At 42.6% G+C, this 26912-nt stretch overlaps 1 protein-coding gene across 6 annotated transcripts in view; it reads left to right on the forward strand.

The window, feature by feature from the left end:
- The first annotated feature begins 2629 nt into the window (after positions 1–2629).
- EPG5 (ectopic P-granules 5 autophagy tethering factor) overlaps positions 2630–26912 on the forward strand; it is a 77728-nt gene continuing 53445 nt past the window's right edge. For 5 of the 6 annotated variants that reach the window (XR_014230710.1, XR_014230711.1, XM_082336655.1 and 2 more), the window contains exons 1-16: positions 2630–2708; positions 6439–7377; positions 9183–9426; positions 10309–10445; positions 11004–11111; positions 12185–12258; positions 13969–14077; positions 14611–14725; positions 15321–15471; positions 16431–16586; positions 16946–17103; positions 21195–21349; positions 21923–22063; positions 22278–22442; positions 23663–23785; positions 25365–25624. Coding sequence is in view for 4 of the 6 variants with exons in the window: in XM_082336655.1 (XP_082192781.1) it covers positions 2655–2708; positions 6439–7377; positions 9183–9426; positions 10309–10445; positions 11004–11111; positions 12185–12258; positions 13969–14077; positions 14611–14725; positions 15321–15471; positions 16431–16586; positions 16946–17103; positions 21195–21349; positions 21923–22063; positions 22278–22442; positions 23663–23785; positions 25365–25624 (3089 nt within the window). In the remaining 2 variants the exon portion in view is untranslated. The remainder of the gene's footprint in view (positions 2709–6438; positions 7378–9182; positions 9427–10308; positions 10446–11003; positions 11112–12184; positions 12259–13968; positions 14078–14610; positions 14726–15320; positions 15472–16430; positions 16587–16945; positions 17104–21194; positions 21350–21922; positions 22064–22277; positions 22443–23662; positions 23786–25364; positions 25625–26912) is intronic. The other variant, XM_082336654.1, reaches the window with a different exon arrangement.

A 26912-nucleotide genomic window follows, 5' to 3' on the forward strand; every position in this document is an offset into this window, starting at 1 on the left:
TTGTCATGTTCACTTTCTGTCGGGGCTGGGGTTGGTACACCTTCAAAGCGCCCTGGGATGTTCGGGTGGTGTGAGTTGCCTCTCCTGGAAGGAAGCCCATGAGAGCATATCCTTGTGCAGCCTTTATTTCAGTACTTGCTCGGTACCAAGACAGCTGTGGGAGAGCACAAACCAAGGAAGGCTGGCATGAGAACAACTACTTGTGATTAGCCATGAACTGCAGACCACATAGGGCTGTTGCACCCGGAAGAGTATCTACTCTACAATACATGGCACGGTTTCTTTATTGGGATTTTTCAGCTGACTGAGCACAATGGATGGTGTTGGGCTTTTCTGGATGTGGAGGTCCCCAGTGAGGCTGAAAGTTGGCTTGCACATTCACTAAATTGCACAGAAGTAATTCCAGACTAGGGGTGCTGGTTCTGAATACACCAGCTGTTTGAATAGACCTAAAGCCAAGCAAACCCTGGGTTGGAAGAGGAGTGTCCAGACATGGAGCTACTGGGAAGCAAGTCTGTGTGCCCATGAGTGCTGAAATGGCTTTTTATCTTCAGCATCTTCCCTTGCCTGGTTGTCTTCCAAGTGGTGCAGAAGACTTTGGCCTCCTCCCAGGCCCCTGTGGAGGAGCCTAGCCTCCTCATAGGCACCTATAGTGAGGCTGGGCATCCTCACAGACGTCTATAGAGGGGTCTGACCTCCTCCCAGACCCCTACAGAAGTGCCTGGCCTCCCTACAGACCCTGATAACCAGCTGCGCAGCTCCTGCCTTCCCTCCCCAGGGTGCCCCCCAGGAAGAGAGAGACAACAAATGCCTTAATAAGACAACTGTTTTAATAAGACAGAATAAGAGGAGGAATACAGATAGTGGGTAAATCTTATGTCCCTTCAGATGCTGGGCACCCCACCTTTGGGCTCCCCCTTTTTGGTTCTGTGAGCCAATAGATAAATTATCACAAGAAAACAGCTGTATTCATAAAGGAAATTCACATGAGAACTTCTAGCTGCATTTCCAGTTACAGGCAGGGCCAGGCAGATGGTGTAAGGACCAGTACCAGGCAGGAGCTGCCTGCAAGCCCCCCGTTACCCTGAGCTGGCTGAGCTCACCCTGCGGCCACAGGGCTTGTGCCGCACAGCACAGCCCTGCGCCTGCCAAGGGGGTCGCTGGCTCCTGAACGTGCAATGGCCTCCTCGTCAGCATCAATGCACCCACTTTGACCCATGTACAATCTACCTTTCCCACAGATACTGTAAATTACAGATTACGCTAATAACTTATGGGCTTCTCAAACCCTAAGGCCAAGGTCCAATAGAGTGGACATTGCCTGTTCAAGATCATTAACTCCTCAACTATGATGTCTTCTGCAAGTTGGGCCTGAGCTCTGCAGGGTCTCGTCCGTTGAGGGACTGGAAGAAGTCTCTTCTGCTCCCAGTGGGGTTTGGACTTGGCTTCAGCCACGGCTCCCTGGGGACAGCTGGGCGCCAGGACAGGGATCAGAAGGGGCAGTGGTGCCTGGCCTGCCGGTCTTAGCCAGCACCCCGCTGTGGCTGGAGGTGCCTCAGGCACTGCGGGACAGGCTGCCCCGCGCCAATGGCACTTCCAGGTCCCATAGAAGAGACCTCACACTCCCCATCCTCAGCAGCAGGGGCTTGGCTTCTCACCCCACATTCCCTCTAGCAGCAGCCTGGGCCCCCTGCAGGTACTTACAGGAGAGCCTGGCCTCCTCCCAGGCTCCTATAGAGGAGCCTGACCTCCCCATAGGTTCTTATAGGAAAGCCTGGCCTCCCCATAGGTTGTTATAGGGAAGCCTGACCTTCCCTCAGGCTCCTATAATGGAGCCTGGCCTCCTCCCAAGCTCCTATAGAGAAGCCTGGCCTCCCCATAGGTTGTTATAGGGGAGCCCGGCCTCCTCCTGGGCTCCCACGGAGCAGTCTGAGCTCCTCATACGTCCTGGCCTCCTCCCAGGCCCCTATGGAGGAGCCTGATCTCCTCACAGGTTCTTATAGGAGAGCCTGGCCTTCTCCCAGGCTCCTACAGAGGAGCCTGACCTCCCCATAGGTTCTTACAGGGAAGCCTGGCCTCCTTCCAGGCTCCTCTATGGGAGCCTAACCTCCTGATAAGTCCTTATAGGGGAGCCTGATCTCCTCCCAGGCTCCTACAGAGGAGCCTGACCTCCCCACAGGTTTATAGGGAAGCCTGGCCTCCTTCCAGGCTCCTCTATAGGGGCCTAACCTCCTCATAAGTCCTTGTAGGGGAGCCTGATCTCCTCCCAGGCCCCTATGCAGGAGCCCGACCTCACCATAGGTTCTTACAGGAGAGCCTGGCCTCCCCATAGGTCCCTATAGGAGAGCGTGGCCTCCTCCCAGGCTCCTACAGAGGAGCACGGCTTCCCCGTAGGTCTTTATAAGGGAGCCTGGTCTCCTCCCAGGCTCTTATAGAGGAGCCCGGCCTCCTCCCGGGCCCCCGTAGGGGAGCCGGAGCTCCCCACAGGCCCGTACGGGGGGCGGCCCCCCGCGGCGCCGCAGGCGGTGTGTCCCTCCGCGGCTGCCGTACCTGCCGCGCTGCTGATTGGAGCAGAGCGCCGGGGGGGCGGGGCGCTCCCACCCCTTCCGCCGCCGCCCCGAGCCGCCCGGGCAGCGCCGCGGCGGGCGGGGGCCATGGCCGAGGCCGTCCGGGCCGCCCGCAAGGCCCGCGCCAGGAGCAGACCGAAGGTAGGGGGGTCCCGGGGCCGGGGGGCGGCGGCGGCGGCGGGCAGCGCTGCAGGGGGTCGCTCCGCCGTCCCGGGGGTCCCGGCCCAGCGGCGGGTCCGTCGCCGCCGCCTCCCCTTCGTGGCGGCTGCGGTTGCGGCAGGGAGCTGGGTTCGGCGCAGCGAGGGGTGTTAGCGCACACCCTGGGGCTCCGGTCAGCGCCCTTGGCTCCTGTTTGGGGCTGCTCGGGGTTTGTTGTCTGTTTTTTAAAGCAGCAGAAAGGGCGTCTGCGTTTATATCCGTGTTTGTTCATCCCCTCCTGTCGAAAGCGGTGAGGTTAAGGGTGCGTGTGTGTTCTTCTAACAAGATTTCTGACTGTCAGCGTTTTGTCTGAAGTAACGTAAGAAGTTAGAGTAGTTGGCAGCTAGGCGAAGGGTGCGATAGGCCTTGTGCTGTAAGAGGGTGTAAGCAAGCTTTGTATTCTTACGGCGTACGTCCCTCTCAAGTGGCTCTGCGCAGCCAGGCAGATGGGCTTGCCTCCGCGGTGAAGCCGTAGAGCGATGGAGCTTGTTGCCTTTTAGCAGTGTTTTAGTATAGCGTGGGGGGACAGCCTTGCTACATCTCATAGGTACGGGTTTGGCTCTGAAATGCTCAAAATGTGAGGCTGTGTATGGCAGAAGACAGCGTTTCTCCTTCATTAGTTCATAGTATGGTTTGGGTTGGAAGGGACCATCTGGTTCCAACCCCCTGCCCTGGGCAGGGACAGCTTCCACCAGACCAGGTTGCTCAAAGCCCCATCCAGCCTGGCCTTGAACACTGCCAGGGATGGGGCATCCACAGCTTCTCTGGGCAACCTGTGCCTCACCACCCTCATGGTGAAGAATTTCTTCCTTATCTCCAATCGAAGTCTGCCCTCTTTGAGTTTAAAGCAAGTTGGTGCTGAAGTCGTTAAGTACCACGCTTCCTAGGTTTTAATCCTGTTGGGAGTGTATTCCTTGTTCACAGTGTTAGTACCAGCAGCTTTCTGAAGGCTTTGCTTTCCTTGCAGCTGCGCTACGGAGGATTTTAGTAGTTTGTGGAAATCGTCTGAACTGAAATGTCTCGCCTGAGAGTTGAGTCAAAATGGAAATCTTTCCCTTAATTGCTTAAGCTCTACATGTTGTAAACTGCACCACGTAGAGCAAAGGCGTTGAAGTCATGGCTGTCAAAGCCCTATGCAGATGGATTAATTGACCACTGTTTTGTAAAACAAGGGTTAGATCCAAGTATCAGCTGTGGCTGTGGTTCCTGAACTCAAGGCAAGTAAAGACTGGTGGGAAGAGCAATCCCAGGAGAGTAAGTATGTCATTGTTTTTGTTTTGATTCAGCTCCATAGCATGAGCAAGGCAGTTAACTCTCAAAACTGCTGCTTAAGAGAATCAGTTCCCTGCAGGAAGGCAGTGAGTCACAGATGACGCTGGTAGTTCATTAACAACATGTGTGGTGACACCAGTGGCCGCTGTCTTTGGTCGTCCCTTCCAGGTGTAATTCACTGTGAAACAATTTGCTGGCGGTGTCACATGTGAGAATCCAGAATCCTTCAGTGTTACACATGACCCATTCCTGATATTTTTGTTGCTATTATTATGCTCAGCTCTGTTAATACGCAGGGGTGTTTGAGGATGCAGTTTGAGGCCCAGTCACATTAAGGACTGTCATTCCCATGCCTCAGAAAAAAACATCATCCTTCAAAAAGCTGAAATTCTTGTGAGCTGGGAGAAAGGCTAGCTCAGCTGCTGAGCTGCCAACTAGTGGAATGGAGCCCAGAGCTTTCTGAAAATATTAGCCCCAAAGTTAAGCTTGTCCAGCACCAGTAACACCAAGCTGATTAAAACACAGTGAGGTGGCAAAACCAGTGAACCTGGAACTGGTGAAGATGAGGCTGTGCGTCTGTGCGCATCTGAGTGGGTAGCACTCAGTTACTCCCGAGATGTCTCCTGAAAAATAGTAGGTGTCCGTAGAGCGTGTTGTTCACTGACATGCTAGGAGAGGAGAATGGTGAGGCACGGGACAAGGATAACGAGCGAGTGTTGTCTTTGACTTAAAGGCTAAACCCTCAGAAGAGAGAACAGGAGGTTTTGCTTTCATGTTAATTCAGGACCTGATTTTTCTCATCCTTTCTCAGATGAAATCCCTGTTAACGATTATGGTATTTTTTGACTTGGGAAGTGAGAACTGAAAGGCACTTCATAAATTTTAAAAGAAACTGTTTTATCTGACAGTAGCATTTGGGAGAAATACAGGATGCTACTCAAAGATAAAGGGAGTTTCCTCTGTATGAGGACTGCAAGAGGGAACTTTGAGATTGTAGAGGGGAAAGGACCAGTGTGTGTTTGTAAAGTATGCAGATCAATATGCTGTCAAAAATATGATATAGTGATACAGTATCCTGTGGAAATTGCTGACTTTGAGTTAATTGTCAGGAGATGTTTATTATAACTACAAGTCCCAGTTTAAAGAATTGTGCTGATCTATTTTTAACCTCTCACCTGTAGCTTTAGCTGGCATTGGAATGCGTCAGATGTGTTTTGTGATCAGAAGTGTTTACAGCTTTTAATATACTGGACAACACAGTCTGAAAGCAAAGCCAGTGTATTGCCATTTTGTAAAGGAGCTGTGAGCATATGCTTGATGTAAAATTAGGCTTGAGATGGAGGTTAGCTAGGGCCTTGATTTGAGCTGTTTCCACGTATGCCCTCTCATCAGGCAAAGTTATGTCAGATGTTTAGCGAAAGTATATGTGATAGTGCCAGCAGGTTTCCAAAACTATCGTCTTTTCCCCAATCATGGAGAGTATTGAGAGCTGCTCCTAATTTCAGCTATGTTCTTCGTTATATTATCTGGGTCATCCAAAACTGGAATGCTGTAACCTGACTCTTCTCAGTTTCTCTTCAAATAAACTGGTAGGTACATGCAAACAATTTGCAAAGAGGAAAAACACTTTGCCAATTTTTTGTTTTACAAATTGGCAAATGATTTACAGATTGACAAAATCTTTGTTGATTTCCTGCGCAACATTCCTTCCCATGCTGTGCTTTGGGAAGGAGGCTAATCTACACCTTAGACTAGGTTTATAGAACTATTTGCCCCCAAACTGATCTTAATTTAAAAGTGGGCAATCGGTTTACAATTTTAATATCACTGCTAAGTTTTTCTACTTCTCTAGTGTGTAATACCTACTGAGCACAGGTATTTCAGTAATTGTACAGATGTTGTGATGGTTTTAGAATGTAATTAGGGAGTGCATCCCAGACTTTTTGTTCTGCAAGTACTTTTTTGAAATTAAATTTTCCGTTCATTAAAATATTTCTGTAAAACTTAAGAGGAATCACAGAGTAACTTTTTTTGGTAATATGGTGAAACCTAGTGACTCTTTTAAGAGGTCAGGGTCCTGTTATTTCAGTTATTTTATATGTTAATGAAACATTCTGTCCTGTGATATTTATAGCTTTTTATGTAGAAATGTTGACGTATTGTTCAAGAACTGACCAAAAAAATGGTCACTGATAGACAGTCTTCAGAGGGGGGCTAAAGAACAAGGAACTGTTTGGTACGCTTGGTTTTACCTTGAAGATTATGAAAATTAATGTGTTAAGAAGGGCTTTTGGAGTTGTGATGTTGACAAATGCTAGTTTTGGTGATGGTGGGATTTGGGATGTGAGGAGAGATTCACTTGGTAGTGACACTCTTTGTTTTGTTTTGTTTTTTTCCCTAGGAAAAAAAGAAAAAAAGTAGTGAGGAGTCCCAGATACAAGAGTCTGATGATGTCTTCCTCCCGCCTGTGGCAGAAGTGTCTTCTGAAGCCAGGAAAGTGCAAGTGGAACATCCTGGAGAATTTACAGAAATTCGACTCAATGATGAAGTAGAGGATGGAAAAACTGTAAATGATGTGTGTGACATCCCTCAGAGTAATTTGCCTTCAGCAAATGAAGGGTCTTTGGCAGTGACTCTAGAGCCTCCCGCAGATGCAGAGGAGTTCAAAGCTGATCCTTCTCATGAGGAATGTGGGGGGGATGTTGAGAAGAGTGGAAAAAGCGAGTCGGACAAACCTCACTGCCCTGTCGAGGCAGTTGCTAGCGGATCAGGAAACTCTGATTTATTGAGTAGTACCTTTCATTCCAGTGCTACTGGCTCTCAGACAGCTGTGGGCTTTGTACAGGACAAAGGAACTGAAAACGCGCAAGATGTTGAAAATCCTATTGTCCATTCTTCAGCGAAGCTTCCTCTTAGTATCTCGCAGCTCTCTGAGAAATCCAAAATACGTATTCAACGTTCGGGATTGAAACCAGTTTATCCAGACTTGTCGGCTGAATTGTCCTATGAGAGACCAACCGTAATAGCAGTTAAACCGCTGTTGCACAATGAAAGGCTGTATCCAGAGCTCCCAGCTGAACCAGAACTGGTGCCGTTCACCAGAGAACAGCTGAAAATTTTTGAGCCGTGTTCATGGTTGGAGAATGTTGACTCCTATGCAGAAGAATTTGAAAGTGTTGCTCATCAGGACAGGCATGAGTTTTATGAACTACTCCTGAACTACATGCGCTGCAGGAAGCAGCTGTTGCTGGCTGAGGCAGAGCTGCAGGCTATGACGACAGACTGCCAAAATATTAAGGGGAGATTATGGACTTTTAAAGAAGAACAGAAAACTGTCCAGGTGCTGTTGCTGAAGCTACTTTTGAATCCAGATTATTTGGATGGGATTCCAGACATTAATTTTACTTGCTGTCAAGTTTACCATATTTAAGCTGTTTTATTCTAGAAGACAGGATTGCCTTTGCTTTTCTGTCTCTCCATTGATCCTCAGTACTTCAAACTACCATCCTGTTGAGATTTAAGACAGTTTGTTGTTTGTTTTTTAAACTCTGATGCGTGTCGGGTAGTGGGATCTCTTAGTGATCTCTTTTGGAGTCAGGCTCATGTTTGTAGTCAGTCAGAATGAGCTTGTGTACAGCCACTTCTGCCTGTAGCGTTGGGTGAAGTTTGTGCTGCAATAGATGCAGCAGTGGTGGAGTAGGACTTCAGCACGGCTGTAGCGGTCACGTCCCATCTGGCCTGCTGCCTATAGTGACAGTTTGCATTGACGTCATTCCTGACTGTCCTGCCCTCAGAGGTGGCAGCTGCAGAGGAGCTTGAGTCACGCTCGTGGGCGACCCCGTTGCTCAAAGCATAGGGAGCGTGAAGTCCAGCCACTTTTAGTAACTGTTGCTCCATAAGCGGTGCTGTAGTTTTAGCTGCTTCCAGGCTCGTCATGGTGCTGTGTAGCATTTCTGCTTGTAAACCAGAGGAGTCTGGGGAGCTCTTTTGTGCACGCATCAGAAAAATTTTCCCCCAAACTCATTCCGCGTAACTTGTTTTTGGAGTTGAACGTTACAGTGGGAGTGAATGAAGTTGTTCTGTCTCTCTGATGCAGTTTATAGCCAACACATCATCAAAATTGTCCAAGGGTGCTAAGTACCTATGTATGTGGTGGCTTTTACTGTTGTTTCTGTGAGTGCAGTGCCTCTCCTGTGCAGCTCTTCAGAGTTGAGAGACATCAACTGAACAGATTGGAATCTTTTCCTTTTTACTAGGGAATAACAACCTGTTTCACTGAACCTCACTGGACTCTCAGTTCTGTGTTGATCACTTTCCACACTGAAAGCAATTTTGGCTTCAGTCTTATGTCCCCACTGGTCATCATACAGTTGGCTTCACTTGCTGCTTGCTTTATTCCAGTCTGATTCACTATTTATTTATTGTATGTCCAGAATAATTGTTTTCTTTATACTAATTTAAAATTTGTATTCTACTAACGTAGAAAACACAGGGATACTTCCAAGCTAAGCTTCCACAGTGCTGATTCTGAAGCATGTTTCCTGATTGCATAAAAAAATAACAGGAATGTTATGTATTGTGGTGTTCTTGTGCTGAAGAATTAGAGATAGAGCAGAGGAAGACTAGTCTCAGCGTTTAATTCCAGTTTGGGAAAAAGTTAAAGGACAGATCGTTTCTGAAAATTCTAAATGTATAATGGGGAATTGCTATACATATTCAGTTTTGGGAGCTTAGAAAAATTATTTATCTTCTTTCAGTAGATATTTTAGCTTTAAAACAGCAGATCTAAATATTTATGGAAATCTGTAAACTGAGAAGCAGGTGTGCCCACTGGGAGCAGAGAGACCTGGTTTTGTTCTAGTGATGCAGGCAAGTTGCTTCATATCTATTTCTAAATCTGAGTTATTGAGGGTTTATAGAGTTATTTTTTCAGAAGTCAGGGGTATGCAGCTTCAGTAATCAGCAGCTCTAAAAAGTATGTAGGGTGTTCTGACGTGTTTGTCTGGTCCAGCTGTGAAGTGGCCCCTTTTATGAAAGCTTTGAAATCTGTTGAGGGATGGGTTATGTCAAGGATAACTTCTATAAGCACGCTTGACCCAGCAAAATGACAAAGCCACTTAAATAAAATAATTGCTTTCTTTTCAGGGTGTCTGTGCAGATCAGTGCAAAGTGACAGGTCACCATCGCTACCAGACAGTGGAGCTGAATGAAAGTGTGCTGGGGGAACTGAAAAAGCTGTTTGAAGCCAAAGCAGAGCACGTGCATCAGACACTGGCGCTGCACTCGTACACTTCGGTGTTGTCCCGGTTGCAAGTGGAGTCATATGTCTACAGGTTGCTCAGCAGCTCGTCGCTGCTGAGATCAGTGGCTCTTCAGCAGCAAGAACAAGGTGTGTTGCTGGTCTAAACCACTCCCCATGCTGTTTAGGGTGCTCAGCACCTTGTTCACCTGCAGTTTTGGAGTCTTGTGGTGGAATTTGTATACTGGAGTGTTTCTCCTCTGATACTAAAACCTGCTGATCTTATGTAGGAATCAGTGAAACTTTTTTCTCGCAGGAAAAACTCCAGTTCTCTTAGCTTATTCACCTGGAGAGTGGAAGCCGAATGCAGGAGTACCTTTGTCTGTCCAAGCTGCATACTGCCGCTGGTTACTGTAGGAGAACACTGGGTGGGATGGGACATCTGGACTCCAATCTTTTGTTGTCAAAGGCAATGTGTAATACAGTCCCTTTTCCAAATTGATTATGCACAATTCTAAAAACAGCTGGATATTTTTCCTGTTTTACTTCCTCTTGAAAGGCCATTTGAAATCTCGCAGATCTAATGCTTGGAAATCTTTTTGGTTGTCATCCTAGGTGTATTACTTATTTGGATTTGTGCCAATATAATCTTTTAGCTAAAGTATTCTTCCCCCTCCCATCCCGGATATTTATACTTCCTAGTCCTCCTCCCTTTGCCCCCCCACCTCCCAGATAGTTTATATGCATAGTAAATGGTGGTTCCTACAAAGTTAATGTTGGGGGAAGGCCTTTTGTGAGAGTAACCATAGTATATTCTTCTTGTAATGAACGTCCAGTGCTTAATTATAACATTAAGTAAAGTACTTTAAATAAGCGTTCTTCTCTGTCAGATGTCGCAAGCAGCTGTGTTGAAATATCTTGGTATCTAGAGATACAGAGAGCAAGTTTTCTATATAGCCACAAAACCACTACTTATGCTACTACTCTGAGAGCTGCTCATCAAAGCTCCTTGATTCTGTTTTTAATTTACAGTTTCAAAGCAGTCAGAAAATCTTTCTTCAGACTTGGGACACTTGAAGGAGTGTATCAGCGTCCTTTTCAGTTTCACTCGCAGAGTTATCGAAGATGCTCAGTTTCAGAGTGACCTTCTCATGTGGCTGCAGAGACTGGTGAGGGAGTAAGCATGGGTATAGCTGTTTGATCCAATGCATGGGATGCATTTGGGAGTAATTTCTGAAAGCGTTTCTCTCACTGTCCCGCATGCAATGATTTTTTTGGAGGTTTGTTCTACTTGAGGAACAGAATCTGTTAGTGAATCTTTAGAATGAATTCCCTTGTCTGATGAAGTCAATGGAGGTCAGCAGCATTAATGAGGACTGGCACCTGAGCAGCCAATGCTGCTCAAAATGGACTTAATATTCATTATGCTTTTACTTATTTTGAAAGTAAAACTATTCAGACTTGTCATTTTTGAGACACTTCTGTTACTGATTTCTAAATAAATTAGTTTTTAATGCAATTGTAACTAATTTTTCTACACCAAAGGAAACGGTTTGTGGCTCATAAGCCAAGCAAGCAGACTTTAAAATATTGTTCTCCTGTAGCTTGCTTTGAAAATTGAGGTTTGTTAGAAAGAGAAATGAAGAAAACCCTGTTACTCTAGTTAGCAAGACTAGAAAGGAACAAACCTTGAAATGTTTACAAGATTCCAATATACTTCCCTTTAGGTGTCAGTGTTGCAAAGAATTGGCTGTCCAGGTGACCATCTCTTCCTCTTCAACCACATCCTTCGGTGTCCCGCTGGGATCAGTGAATGGGCTGTTCCATTCATTCAGGTGTGAATGTTTAATTCTTTATTATCAGAAAGTTGGAGTGGGAGTGCAGTGGGTAGGAGAGGAGAGTGTCTTGTGCCTAGTCAATGCCTCATGACCGCTGTGTGTTTCCAGGTGTGTGGAATCATGGTAACAGTGAGGGGTTTGTCGAGGGATGTATTCAGCCATGTTAGTCCAACCATGAGCAGGTTAACAAGGAAACACACTTCTCATCCTTGGCTACGGAGACTCCATGAAAGGGAGTCAATGACTTGCAGTGCGCCTGAGGAGGCTTCATGTAGCAGCAGGTTTTGGGAGTGCTCTCCAAGAAGAAGGAATATTTAGACTTGGAGCAGCAGCTGTATACAAGACAAGTGAGATTGGAGGCAGCTCTGTGATGTACAAAGGATGAGGAAGAACAGACTTTTTATATCCTGCATGTTGAAATGGGACTGGTTTCCCTGGAAAGTTTACTAGTTAGGTAATTTCAAGGGCAAGGGAAGGGGTTCACTTTGTATAGATCAGAGGGAGTGCAGATGTCCAAAAGCACCAGGGTGTTCTTGCAAAAACATTTTTGCTCCTCCAAGAGGGGAAGGTGTTAGAAATCTAGCTGTAGGGAAAGGATTGTAATTACACGAAGAGGGAAAAGGCAAGCAATGAAATAAAAGAATAGATAAGAATCGTAGAATCATTTAGGTTGGAAAAGACCCTTAAGATCATTGAGTCCAACTGTTAACCTAACATGGTAGGATCCTAACTTCCCCTGTGCTCAACATCCCAATTCCCCCTGGTGCCCAGAAGTACAAATGAAACAAAGAGAGAGGTTGTCTTTTTGTGGAGCTTTTGATGTTGGTTTTTTTTTTTTTTTTTTTTCCCCTCCTTTAATTTCTTTAAGTACTTCCTTTGGACAACCCTGAATATTTTGCCGTAGTAATACTTTCTCCAAGGTGTGGGTACTGTCTTTTATGGATACTTTTTAGTCTGAACAAAAAGCTAGTGAAAAATGTGAAACTCAGAATTTGAATTTCTCTAATAAAACTAATGTGCCCTTTGTTTTACTTATTTAGATTTACTTAGATTTTTGCGTTTAATTTCAGATCAAAGTCTTGGATAACCCATCAGGTGTCTTTCATTTCATGCAATCTCTTGCCTTGCTTATGTCTCCTGTCAAGTAAGTATGAATATCGTTTTATAAATATGTTCTGATTATTTAAGAGTAGAAAACGTGACACAAGATCTACTTGTAAAACCCTGAAAGTTCATTGCAGGTGAAGTCATAAAAGCGGGAACAAATAAGAGATATGCACTTTAATTCAAACTCTTTTTACTCATTCGTCTTCAAATACAGCCTTGGCAGTACATTCTCCTACTGTGCACAGTATGATGCAGCTTGCTTTCAGCTGTCAAATAGCTTGTGAAGGCTGACGTACCCATGTGTTTCATTACTGTGACTTCTGAAATAAAGTTCTTCCCTTGCATGATGGCCTGTTTATTATACTGTCTTTGCAACAGAAGCCCTGGAGTAAAGGGTTCGTTAAGTTGGTGTATACGCTGGTTGTGCTTCTTCATTTTTTCATCCTTTTTTTATCTGGAAGGCATACGTGGTGCTTGGAGAAGCTAGTTAATGAAATCAGTTGTTAATGAAAACTGTTATATGCTTCAGATAAAATATATAACGTACCTCCCCCTCTGCCCAAATTTGAAAGTGAAAGAATCAAACTGCTGGTATTTAGGGTTGTCATTGTGACGTCGATAGTCTGAACCTGAGTTAAGTGGGAGCCCTTTTTATTGGAGGCTGTTATTTTACAGGATTTTGTTTTCACATTTCCTGTCCAGAGCTGCTCGGGGAAACAAGTGTGTCCTGAGGGCACGCGTATTGCCAGTGCATTTTGATGCTTGTGTTTTGAACAAGGACTAATTCAATGTGTCTGCAGTGGTGCTCTCAACTATTGACACAAGAGCGCAGAGCCTCCATAGTGGCTGTGCTTTCTGTTAAAAGAGCTGACACTTGTCTGTTACAGCTGCTGCATGTCAGGAACAAGTTTGAATTCTGAATTTGGTTTGTGAAATTAGTATTTTAAAACTTGTATTTCATTGGTAATGCCTTCATGTTATCAAAGTATAGATTCAAGGAGATCAAGAGGGTGATATTATGCTGGAGACTTGTGGCACTGTGTGCAGAGTTCTGCCGGAACATTTCTAGTTAGAAGGAAGTTGGGTGTTATAATTTCAACTTTTTATACAACCTCTCTGCACATTTGTTTAACTTGCTGATATATGCCTGAACATCTAAGGATTTATATGGTACGGAGTCTGAAAACTAGTATCCCAGACTTAAGGTGATCTAATACATGGAACTGGAGCTGGCTTGATTTGAGGCAACTCTTTCCTGGAAGGTCTTAAGTTGTGGTGGCTCAGCGTACCTAAGACCAGTCTTACTAACGTTGACATGGTGTCCAGCTAATGCAGCTATCAAAGTTGTGTGGTGGAACTGGCCCGCGGTCATACTGTTCATGTTGACTCACCAGGTGATAGCCGTAAATGGTTGTTGTAGACTACCTCTTCTGAAGTATGACTCTGATTATTTTTTTTTTAAAGGGCTTTTCTTACACGTGGAAAAGAATAGTGTTATTTCTTGCGTAGTTAAATGTGCTTGCTCTACAGGGCTGATAGTCACTTATATTGTTCAGAATATTGCTTGGAAGATCACTTATGGAATGCAACAGATTCGTGCAAGTCTTGTAGGACATCATGTTATTTGATGTACTTATTAATTACTTCTATATGTTTTTGAATGTCTTAACTAAAAGATGAATAATTTCAGAATTTTTAATTTTCTAATTTTTGTGAACTTGTTTTTTTTTTTTTCACTTTAAATTAGAAATCGGGTGGACTTCATGTGTCATATGAAACCAAGTGAAAGGAAAAGTTCTTCTTCATCTGGGAAAGAATCTGGAAACTGGACCCTGGTAGATGAGGGAGGAGAAGAGGTACAGCTTTTTTTGTGTTTTTTTTTTTTTTTTTCCTTTGCGCTTTTCCTCAAGATCGTTGTATTGATTTTGTGAAATGGAGAAAGAAAAACTTACTATTGTTCAGTTAAAAGGCATCATTTGAAATTCAGATCTATTTTACTGTCCTTATCTCTGCGATATAATTGATAGTGGAGTTTCCAGGAATGAGTATTAACAGACAGAAATTAAACTTACTGGAGCTATTGCATGCAAAAGGAGCATGGAAGTAGAAATACGTCTGAAGAGGTGTTTCCCTTCAGAAGCTGTGTTGGACTGGCATCGTGTTGCCTCTAGTTCTGTTTCCTAGCTGATAAAGGCTTTTATGTAGAAACGTACACAGAAGAGGAATTTAGGAGGTTGTGTGTGTGTGTGTGTGTGTGTGTGTGTGTGTGTGTGTGTGAACTTTGTACTTTCCTTTTATAAGCAAACTGTAATTTGTACAATAGTGAAGCCCTCCTACCACATGTTTTGTTGGAAAGCTACTAAAAGGGACTGTTTGAATTTACCTACAGGATGAGGATCCTGAAACAAGCTGGCTTCTGCTTTTGGAAGATGACTTGATTTCCCTGTTGTCACAGTTTCCATTTCATGAACTCTTTCAGCAGTTCCTTGGGTTTAAGTCTGGAGGTAAATCAGCTACTAAAGAGTTATTCTTCATTTTGCTTATGCTAATTGTATTGTTGACTAAAACTGCCAAGAATGATACTGTGTTATGACAGTCTTTGAGTGAAGTAATAACCTGTGCAACAGCTCACAGACTAAATAGATAAGAAGGAAGCGTATGCCGTGTGTATGGGATAACTTAAAAACTTACAGCAATACTAGCATGCAAAACATTAGTCCTTTGCCTTTGTTTTGATCTGCTTAGTATTTATACTCACAGATGTGCTTTCAGAGTTAGCTTTCTCCCCTTGCCTCTTAGCTGTAATGTTACTGTGATTTTTTTTTCCCAATTATTTGATTATTCTTTATATTGTTAAATCTCTGGTACATCAAGATAATTGCTTGCTAGATGTCTTATAACCTGCATAGATTATTTGTACTTAACAGGTATTTATTGTTTATTACAGAAACAAAACATAAATTTCAGTTCACTATAACTAACAGTGAACTGTTTGCCAGCTATATGGTGAACTGTTACTTTAAGTGCTTGTTAAGTTACTTAAAAAATCCAGAATTCACACATGTTTTTGAGACTTACTTTTTTCTGTCTTGGTCTTAGGTGCTTATTTTCCTGAAAAAACAACTCCCCAGGAGATGATGAAGATTTTTGCTTTTGCAAACTCTTTAGTGGAACTTCTGTCTGTGGGGTTAGAAACATTTAACAGAGCACGATACCGACAGTTTGTGAAGCGAATTGGTCAGCTGATCAAGTAAGAGAATATTTTCCCTGTGATGTGATTAAATCTTTTTCAGAGCTTTTACAGTTCGGTTTAAAATGCAGAGCTGCTGAAAAAAACCGCAAACAACCCACCACAACCCACCACAAAACAAAAAAACCTAATCCCCCCCCCCCCCCCCATCAGTTCTTGGGTAGCTTTTGCTCTGAGAGTTGGTCAGTTTAGGGTTAGCTGATCTGGGAATCTGAAATCCCAGGGTCCTTGACTCTAAAGCTGCCTCTGAAGTGGGGAATTGCAGAGCCTAAATGCTGTGGCTACGAAGGAGCCAGGTGAGCTGTGGAACGCCACATCAGGTTTGTCTTGGAAAGTCACTGAAATCCAACAAACAATTTCTTGAATCACCCCTATTTATAACCAGTGTTACTGCCTTCTGTCCGTTGTTATCCAGAATTGTTTTAGGGTTTTTAATTTGATGATTTTCAAGGACCATATTGTTGCAGTAAGCGGATGTAGTTGAAACCTAAAAGTTGGTCTTCATTTTTAAATCTCTAGTAGCCACTTTATATGGCTCTTATGAGTGTGTTTTCAAGGGGGATACAGTTAAATCAGAAATAAAATCCATGTTTTTTTGTGTTATTAGAGCAGTAACTTTCTCAGTATAATTATTCCTATATGAGCATTTTGCATGTAATGCCATTTCATAATGTAGGATTACCATAAGGCTCCAAAGTTCATACGCAAACTAGTTTGGTATTACAGAATATTATACATTGTTTGCTTGCAAAACCAAGGAAGGATAACAGGAATTTTAGAGTAACCCTGTCTGAAGAGGGGAAGGAAATGCTATTAATATGGACATCTCGAAACCAGGGGACAAAGGGTTGAACGTGTCTCTTGTGACTGGACTCTGATCTAGTTGCACTTGTCTGTGTTTTTATATGGTGATGACATACTTAATGATCCTTCTTCGACTTGTTTGTTCTGCCATGTAGGATGACGCTTTGTCATGTGAGTGACCACTGGGCCCAATATGTTAGCAGCAATAAACAATATGGATCGGTAGTGCATCCCTACTCTGTGGAAAAATTGCAGCTGGAGTTTGATGAGCTGTTTTTTAGAGCTGTTCTGCATGTTCTGAAAGCAAAAAGGTAGGCTGCCCAATGTGATGGATACTGGCTTCATCTTGGAGGAGTTAGATATTTGAAACTGGGAGTTGCAGTAGCTTTAAATACTTAATGGTTTAAACAAGACTGCAATATGCAGCTTTTTTTCAGCATGCTGGTAATATTAAGATGGGGAGGAATTACGTCTTGAATTCTAGCGCCTGGCAGAAGCTCTGGGGACTTGTTCAGTTCAGAATGAAGTTAACTCAGAGTTTGAGATGCTAAGACACATCCTCACATTCCTAATTCTGTTACACGGCAGAGATGTGGGCATATGGCTCCTTTTCAGATGCTGGGATTTATCAGGGTGAAACTGTTTCTGTCTGCCTCTTCAAATCCAACAGGTTGGGAGTCTGGTTATTCATGTCCGAGATGCCTTACGGAACCTTATCCAGCAACATGCTTTGGAGGCTCTTCTTTGTCATGCACTGTGCAGAGAGCAAGCACCTGGAAAAGCTCTGCTCTACTCTGCAACCTGCTGACTGCAAACAAAGACTCAAAGGTAGAATTCCTTCACTCGGAACCAATTCTCATACATTCAGCTAGTGCTGCATCAGCTATGGGCTTAATTCTTTGCAGCTTTCATTGTTAAATACACCCTCAGCAGCAGCATGACTGGTCCAGGGGCCTCAGAAATGTTTTGGGCAGTTCATGGGCTTCCAGCACTTGTTTGACCAAACTCTCATTTTCACAGGAATTGTTGTATCTACAGTCCTTTTACTTTTTTCTCTGACAGTAACTGCTACTGGCTGCTTCAGAGAGCTGCAAAAGTGCCATGCAGGAGGTCTGTCTTGTGTATTCTCATATCAGGTCCCATCTTGACCTTTAATAGTATTTGGAGAGTGAGATTTAAATCCTGAAATAAAGAATTTTGTATTTTGGGGTTTTTTTTTGTGAGCCGTTGACTGTTGTCAACTGTTGAGCTGTTGATATTTGTATAAATACCCCAGTCGTCTTTTTAGTTTTCCCCCCACCCCTGAACTTGCTAGTTTTGGCTTCAGTAGCTTATATTGTGGGAGATCTGCTTATCTTCCACAACTACAGATGTTTCATTTATCTCAGGCCTTCTTTTGATGTTCCTCTTGTCCTGTATGCTACCTTTTCTTTCTGTTTCTCCTTGACTTCTGGCCTGTGTTGATCTCCACAGTGATTGTGGTGGCTTCAGCTATAGCATTCCAGCTGGCTACTAAATAACTCTGCTACTTTGCCTTTGCTGCTGCCTTCAGGCAAAATATTTCAGGACTTGGTTGACAGGGAAGCAGGTAAACAAAGCAGTAACTCCCTACTTCACAGCTTCTTTGCTGTCTTCAGGCAGAGCAAATCTCACTCTCAGTCAGTTTTGCTTTTCAGCTAGCTGGTAGCCCAGATAGCTGTCACCACATCAACCAAGTCTTTTGATAGAGAAGTAGCAGCAAGCGGTAATCTTGAGAGGTTACTGAGCATATTGACTTTGTGCAAGCTCAGCTAACATTTAAGGCAATTTATGTGGAGTGGGAGAGGGATATCAAGACTGCAGCTGTGTATGCTTTATGAAGTGCTCATCTGTTTTGGCTGCCAAGTGCTAATCAGTAGCAGCTACACTGTTTCAGTAGGACTTCTTTTTTTTTGTTTTTGCAAGAAATTTTTACTGCATCTCAAAGAGAATGTAATATGATGTGGTGGGTTGCAGCTCTGACAGTAACAAACAGTGATTTTTTTTTTTTTTTTTTTTTTTTTTTTAGTTTTTGTTCAGGCTTTGTTATGCTTCTAGCGAACTTTTATGTTTTAAAGTCCCTGGTATGCTGATGCAGCATATTTTTATCCTCTTCATTCTCCTTGATGGGTTATGTCAGCACAGTACTACTTTTCATAACTGTCTAGATGGGAATATCAACAGTTCTTTCAGTGAAATCCATCTAATCTTCTGAAATAGCTTCTTTTGACTGACACTTACCAATATAGTGCTGACTTAATTTGCTGTAATTCATACCCTAGAAGACCACGGCATTAACATTCTCTTGGGAGAGAACCTTTTTTATTGATTTCCCTTCCCAAATTAAGTTTGAGAAATGTTAAGTCGTGAATCTACAGGTGGTAGCAAGCCTTGGTAATTGATGGAAGGTTTAGTCTTGCATGTATAGAGGTGGGAGCGTAGTCGCTTTTAAGGGATAGGTAGAAATAACATGCTAAAATGGAGTGCAGTGATGGAGCTGCACTTACTAGGATGATCTCTGGACTATGAGAGCTACCACATGTAAAATAACCCCTTTGGGAAATATGGGAAGTCTGGTTAGTTGAGGTATTCTTGAGTGGACCAAATGTTAATAAATTTACTGTGGAACACACATTTTCACTGACAAGCAATGACCTAGTAGTTTATTCTTGATGTTGGATATCTGTGTGAGTACAAACGTGTTCCCTGTAAGTTTTATAAATATAAGATTAACAGTGTTGTCTTTGCTTCCCTTGCGGTTGGCAGTGAGAACCTGCTGAACAACATTTTAGTTACAGTTTCTTGACTCCCATTACCAAGATTTGAGAAACCACTGATTTTTAGGGTCTCTCTGAACTTGAATTGTAGTGTGATCAAATGTGCAGTGGAGGAAGGGAATTGGCTCAAGTAGTGACTGTGTGGTGAAGTTGTCGTTGCTCCACTGTGAGATGATAGGATTTGGGTGGAGTCTCTGTTCTTCCCTTTTTTCTTGTCCCCATCCTTCAGTCCCAAGCTGTGACTTGGTGTGGGTTTGAGGTTGGTGTGGGGTCTGCAGCGTGGGGAGCCCACAGGCAACCCCAGGGGCAGTGAAGAGGAAGGTGCAGCTGAAGCAAGAAGCTGGGAGCTGGCAGAGCTGTGACTTGCAGCAGAGAAGGTCTCATGCCCATGTGCGCAGCAGCTGGCACCAGCCCTCCTCCTTCTGGTTATGGTCTTTGTCCTTAACTTTACCAGATCCCGTTTTTCTCTTCTGTCCCCCTCCAAACCCCTTCTCTGTTGCTTAGCTGGTCTATGCCTAATGAAACAGATGCACACATCACAGTGCTAATATGACAATTGCTGTCATAGAGTCATTCGTTACTTGCATGCCCTACCCCTTCCCCATGCTGTGGGTCATTCTGCTATGCCTTTATATATAGTTATGGCATAGGTGGTTTTTTTTTTTGTCCTTCTGCATTACCTTAAAAAAACCCCAAACAACAACAACAAAAACCACAGTGCTCTGTAACTTCTGCTATGAGGACAAAAGGTAGCATTAGGAAAGGGAGATGAATGGATGAGACATCCCCTGTATGTCTGTTGTATCTGTCAGAAGTGTAAAGTATCTTAATATATGGAAAAACTCTATTTAAATTGCACAGTCCTCTAGCACACTGTTCATGAGATGTTTTGGCTGTACAAGTCTGACCTTCTCAGGTTGAAGTACCCTGGCAAAATTCTTGAAAGCCCTTAAAACAGAATGTAACCTAAGTGGAAGTGTTTATTCACAAGCATGCTGAGCACATACCGTGCAGATTAAGTAGTTGAATGCCACAATGAGTGCTTTTTCAGTATATTCAACTGCTATGGTTAAGATCACTGTAAACGGAGTTTACTGGCATGTTATGCTTCAGAGGAAGCAGACCACTCTCCAAAACATTTTACAGCTCATATGCAGCTTTCAGTACTTGTTTTGCTTTACAGACTCTATTTAAAGTTATTTGGAAAAAGTAAAAATTATTTTAAAGCCCTGCTCAGGTTTCTTTGTACATTTCCCTTCCTGCTGTCCCCAACCCCAAGCAATGAAATGTTTATTTTCATTTGGCAACATGTCAGTCTTGGGTTTAAAGAGGAAACCTGCCTTGAACTCAAGTGAGACCATCTCTTAGCCTTCCTGTCCTGTGCAGCTCCAGTTCTCCATTTTCAGAGATATTTTCCAAACAAGTGCATTCAGTAATTTTCTTGTATTGAGTCTGAGAAACTGAAAATGACCTTTCCTAGTAACTCTGGGACATAATCTAGGCCCAGGGCTATATGCTTGAAGTATTTTTATTTGTAATCAGCGTAGAATGATCTCCCCAGTTTAGCTGCTGCTTGAGATCATGGTATGTGGAACGGGCAGAGTCTCTCAACTTGATCAAAACCTCTCTGTTGTGCTTGGATGGGCTTAGTTTTAATCTTCTCTTGGCTATGTGCTGATTACAGCTAGAATCCTTTCATATAATTTGGACTTAATCTTTGGAATTAATTGCTGCAGTATGTCATGGAAGCCAAAACCATGATAAATTTTTAAAAAGCAAGAAGATTCAAGCAATTCTTCCTGTGGATGATTGACATTGCATAGTTAAAATAACATCAAAAATTGAATTCCAGCTGTTCTTGATGCAGTTTTAGCTTTCATTATGAATTACTAGCATATTTACTGAATTATGTGGACTCAATGCATATTGTGGTGTTTCTTTCTCCTTATTTTAAAGCAGCTGGTACCAGCCACTTCTGAAGAGAGGATACTAACCCAGTGATGATAATTCCTTTGTCACTGATTCCTTCTCTGGGATTGGACTGTCAATAAATGTATAAATATTGATGATGTATGTCCTGTAACACTTCTTTTATCATGTTTCTTTCACGTGCCTTTTTTCTAGAACCAGAGCACCTTGAAAATTTTGAGAAGTATCTCAAATCAATGAACTGCTCGGAAGAAATTTGTCTGCTCACCACATTTGCTCAGATGGCACAAACCAAACGGGCTGATGTTGATGACGATTTTATCAAGGTCATTGTTCTGGAAATATATGAGGCAAGTAATATTACTGGTCCATTCAGGAAAAGGATGAATGTGATCTTTTTCTTTCTAACAGTGGAAGATGTGGAACATTCATGGCTTCTGTAGTTTGTTCTACCGTGGAACCAAGAAAGCGCTGCTTCTGAGGTTTACAATCTAGTACTGAATTAAAATATCCTGAAGTGCATGTTTTTCTGGGAGAAAGAACAGCTTTTCTGTAGACCAAGCCAGAATGAAACAAAGTAATGAAAATATCTTTGTTTTGCTTTACTTTTCTTACACAGGTCTAACTTGTAGCCCTGAAATTCCTTGTGTGGTGATGTTTTTGTTGTGGTGTGTAGCGTTTCTGTTAATGGGTGTAGCGTTGCTGTTCCTATGATTAGTTTTGAACTTTGTGTTTGGCACTGTGGCACAATAATTTCATTATCTTCTAGGGCAATCAGTTTCAGTTGTAATATTAGCATTTATCAACCTCGTTGTCCAGGATCACCAAGAGCAATTTGGTTCTGTATTTTCCAAAAGATACTTTATTGCAATGTCAGTGAAAGTCAACCATAAGCAGTAACTTTTGTCTGCTCATCTTCTCAGGTGTCTTATGTTAGTCTTTCTACAAGAGAGACATTTTCAAAAGTTGGTCGAGAACTCTTGGGAGCAATTGCCAGCATCCATACACAGATTATTTCTGTACTGCTGGATCGAGTTAGAGAGACCATCGAGAAAGTTGGGATGGTAAGTGCTAACGTCCATCATTTAAAGCAGGCACCCAGTTATAACACAGTCTGGTATGGCCACTAGTTTTAAGATATGGCTTGGTATAAATGGACTGTGTTAAAGTCCTGTCCATGTTTTTTTGGTCATATCACTCTTTAAGATAGAAGGGTATAATGCTGATTATTGTTCCATACTGAGTACTGATTAGCCTTTTTCTTTTCTGCCCTCAAAGGTTTCTTTGTATCTGTTTAAAGAACTGCCATTGTACCTGTGGAAGCCTTCTTCGTCAGAGATAGCACTGATTCGTGACTGGTTATTAAATTACAATCTAACAACAGTGGAGAATAAACTAGCCTGCATTATCTTGGAAGGGCTAAACTGGGGATTTGCTGAGCATGTATGTATTAAAAACAGGAGGCCTGAACCTACTCAGTTTTTCAGAGCAAAAGTATTACTCAACCTGGGACTATAATGGAATTTGAAAACAGTTAATTACATGCTTTTATATGATGGCTGTACGCTTGATGGCATAGGATGGGAAATTCACAGTAATTTTGCAGCATTCTGCCTGAGGATTTGCTTGTGTTGCTTTCTTGTAGTGCTGCAGCTGAGATTAAAAGAGATATTTAAGCAGGAGTTTCCTCTTTGTAAACAAGAGGAAACAGCTGACAGGACAATTTTTGTGAGTCACTTGGTTAAGGTATCTGTGGCTGCAGAAATAGAGGAATCCTCTGAGAAGAGTGAATGAGATTGGTGTGACTGTAGTTTGCAGGATTCTATCCAGGTATGTTTCTCACAATGCAAGAAAACTCATGATTGAAATAGAGTTTTCAAAGCCCTAAGCATTATTTAAACAATGGGAAAATACTCCATAGAATGGGTTACTTTAGGAGCTCCATCAGTTCAGGATCCAATCGAGGATGAATGTTTTTTCAGAGAGAAACAGAAATAGATTGGGGGAAAAAATCCTGTTGCCTCTGTTCAGTGATCCATTTTAGCATTGTAATCTGTTCATTTGATTGTACTGAACTCTTCTCATGTACAAGTATCAGCACAGCAGATTGCCTTACTTTTTCTCCTCGTTTCTTGTGACACATGAAAACAAAGGAATGGTAGGGAAAATTAACTCTGAGGTCTTTGCTGTGCAATAACAATGTCATGTCTGTACCCCTTGATATGGGGAAAAGTAGTTCTTTAACCTGGCAATTGATAAGAGGAATTACTGTTCTGATACAAAAACATCATATGTTTTTTGGTTTTGGCTTGGTTTTGAAGGCAAGATTTCCAGTGTCGGTACTATGTAATACAAAATGCCGTTTATGGATCTTTGGATTAATTGCTATAAATCCACCAAATGCACATGAGAATTGATTATGGTCACTTTTTTCCTGGAAATAATCTAGGTGTTGAGCTTTCTATTGCCCAGTGTGAGCTCATTATTCTTCAATGTTGGGCTGAAATTTTTCTTACTGGCCAAGATTTTGCCTAGGCATTACAATACTTGATCTCTATCTGGCTGTTCAAATTAATATTTATTTCTCTGTAGTGCAACTGAATGATAGAGTTGTAGAGACATTTTAAATGAAGCAAAGTTTTGTGTTATGATTCTGTTTTTAGCAGGATGCTCTTCATCTGGATTCAGCTGTCCATTCTGAAGTTGCATTGATGGTCTTGGAAGCATATCAGAAATATCTCTCCCAGAAGCCATACGCTGGGCTGCTTTCTGAAAGCATAAAACAGGTATTCCTTCTTCAGAATTACACGGAATAGCTTATTGACGGTGATAGATAGGAAAAACTGGAGGCTAAGACCTTGGTGTTTTTTTTTTTTTTTCTTTTGAAAAGCTATGCTATCTTGATACTACTAGAATATTGTAATGTACCAACTCTCAGTATTTTTGCACCCACAGACCTATTTGAAGATACTGTTAGACTTGCATTGAACATCTATATGAGAAATAGAAATTTTAAATTTGTCCCCCTTGTAGGTTTGTGTTATTATCCAGCCTGTAGTTGGATAGTTGCAAACTGTTCTTGCAAAGCATTCTGTACTCATGCGGAGTTGGCCAGTACTTGCTTAATGAAAGGCTACTTACTATTACTGGTGAACATAAGAGACATCCTTCCTGTGTCTCCAGCTCTTAGTCTTACCTTGTTTAAAGACTCAAGATTTCAGGAGCTTTTCAGTAGTGATCAGTGCTGTGTTACCTGAACACCCTACAAACACTTGTTACATTGATTTTACAGCACACTGGTGACTGAGGAAGGTATGGCTCCAAGTTACAGAAGGGGAATGGAAGGATAGAAAGATCAAGGTTAAAATGCCCTTTTTTGGATATTCAGTCCAAGATGCTTCTATTTATTTATTCAGAGCTTTTAGCATTGTGTTGTGCTTTGTCTTCTCAGTATTTCTTGTATAGTGCTTTCTCCTCCCCTGTGCTTTTTTCTGCAGTCTTTTCTTCCCACACTTCAAATGTTTCTTATTGTCTCTGCTCTTTTCTGACCTGCTCGCTGCACTACTTAGTCATGGTCTGTTGTCTTGTGCCAGCTAGATGAATTCTCTTTTTAAGCTTATTTCAGCCTTGGTTGCCACTTGTATTGGTGAATCTGTCCTGGCTTGCATGAGCTTGTAACTGAAACTTGAGAGAAAATAATGCTTAGGTTCTTGTACCCCCACTCAGAGAGAATGAAATATCTGCATTGACTCTCAGCTCTGCAGTTTACACTGGTCTGTCAGAGTGTGTACAGTATTTTTTCCCAAAGATTTATAATTTCCTCTGACCTAGACAGACTCTTCATGATAATGGACACATTTATATGGCACAGAGACTCTGCGGGTCCACGTTACAGACTTCTTTCCAAGGAGAGGCTGCCAGGTTTTGGGCTTTTTTGTTGACATATTATTTTTTGTATACATATTTTTAGTTTTCCTTTCACTAGCAGACTTAAATGTTATCAAAGGTTGTGTGTGGTTGGTTGTTTGTGTTTTTTTAATAGTAAAACCAAAATTCAATCCAGAACCAATATCTAATTTATAAAACTTTTTAGCCAAACAGTATAGGTTGATAGCCTGTACCAAAAGGGTAAAGGGGAGAGGGCAAGTGGAAATCAAGGCCGTAGAAACAGAGATTTCACATAAAGTTAATGGGTGGTGCCACATGGTGTGTCTGAAAAATAACTACTGTTGGTCTGATCTCGTGTCGGGGTATCGCGATAAAAGAGGAAACTCATCCAAGCTGACCCAAGCCCTAGACTAGCGCCATACCTGCTGTAGTATGGCTGGGCTTCCTCTCATTCCTGTTCCTGCTGCTTTGTTCCAGGTCTCCTACCTAGCCAGCATTGTTCGATATGGAGAAACACCAGAGACTTCCTTTAATCAGTGGGCGTGGGGTTTGATTTTGAGGTTAAAGCTTCACAGAAATGACCGTGGCATGCAGCATGGCTGGCCTGCGGTCCCCGTGTCCGACAGCGTGCTCGACATGACGGAGTCGGTCACGCTTCACCCCCTCCTGAAGGCTGTTAAAGCAGGCATCCCTATCGGCTGTTATCTGGCACTGGCAATGACCACGCTAGGTCACAGGTAAGTGTGCTTTTTTGTGTGCTTGGAGGTGTGGCCCCAGTGACTGAGCAACCTACCCAATGATGAACTGAGGGCTATTAACATCTCTATGCTTGTTTAAAGAATAAGGGACTTCTGATGTAAGGGACTGAGCAGGCTTTCAGGGACTGTAGTTCCAAACAACGTGCTGTTTCCTTTCTTTTCCTAGTACTTTATTTTTGCCTTCTGCATGTTAGAGTCAAAATAGTAATTAGAAATAGTATTGAAACTGAGGAATTGGCATGATTGCTATGGACAGGCATAACTTTTAACCGCACTTACTGAAAGGGCTGATCTACAGGTAATTTTTTTAGCGGCACTGCAGTAGAGTATTCAGAAAATAGTGAGGAGAAAAAACACTTAAGCCAGTAATAATAGAGAGCTTTATAACCTTGATACTGAATGTCCTAGCCCTGACTGTGTTCCAAACCAGTCTTTTCCAGTGCTTTCAGCTGGTTTGTAGGTAAGGCTTTTCGACATAATCAAAGTACTAGTTGATTAAGCTACAGAGCCACGACTAGGTTAATCAGTCTCTCCCAGGTCTGTTTTCCCTGAATCTGTCATCTCTTTAATTATGTCTTACTCTATTCAAAATTTTCACTAACTTGTCTTCTGCATATAATATTGCTTTGCTCTTCAAGAGAAATTGTCTTGGCTTTCTTTTCCTTCCCCAAGCCATTGCTTGATGCTAAAGTTATGCCATAGATACATACGTGCTTCTTCAAAGCACTAGAGTAATTTGAGAAGGTATTCTGGTTTGAGAGTGGAAATTTTTACACGACTTTGAGCATGGCATGAAAAACAAGGAACCTCTTTGCTTCTGTGGGTTTTGTTTTGGCTTTTTTTGCCCCTCCCGTTTGGCCTTGCGAAGAACCATTTCACATCCTTCTCCTATCTAAACAATAACACTGATATTTATCACACACAAAAGTTCAAGGCCAGTTATGGTGATGAGCAGAAGAAACAAAGCACTGTACTGTATGCTAGTGACTTAACACAATATTTAATTTTCATGACCTCAGAGTAGACATAGTATTAATGTTTTACATGTTTTCCTAATGTGTGACCCTTCTCAGATAGCAAAACTTGATGCAGAGCAATGTGCCAAGTAAGTTGCCGCTAGTCAGTTTTCTGGACAGTAAGAGTAGGATTCATCTCAGCTGGCTGCAACCATCTAAGTACCTACTGTAAGGAAACCCTCTGAGCTCCATCTATAGGTAGTGAGGAAAGATGTCCATCATCCATCCTGAGGAGATGTCAAAGGTGGGTA

This window comes from Platalea leucorodia (genome assembly GCF_965183815.1).
Source record: "Platalea leucorodia genome assembly, chromosome: Z".
NCBI classification, from domain to species: domain Eukaryota; kingdom Metazoa; phylum Chordata; class Aves; order Pelecaniformes; family Threskiornithidae; genus Platalea; species Platalea leucorodia.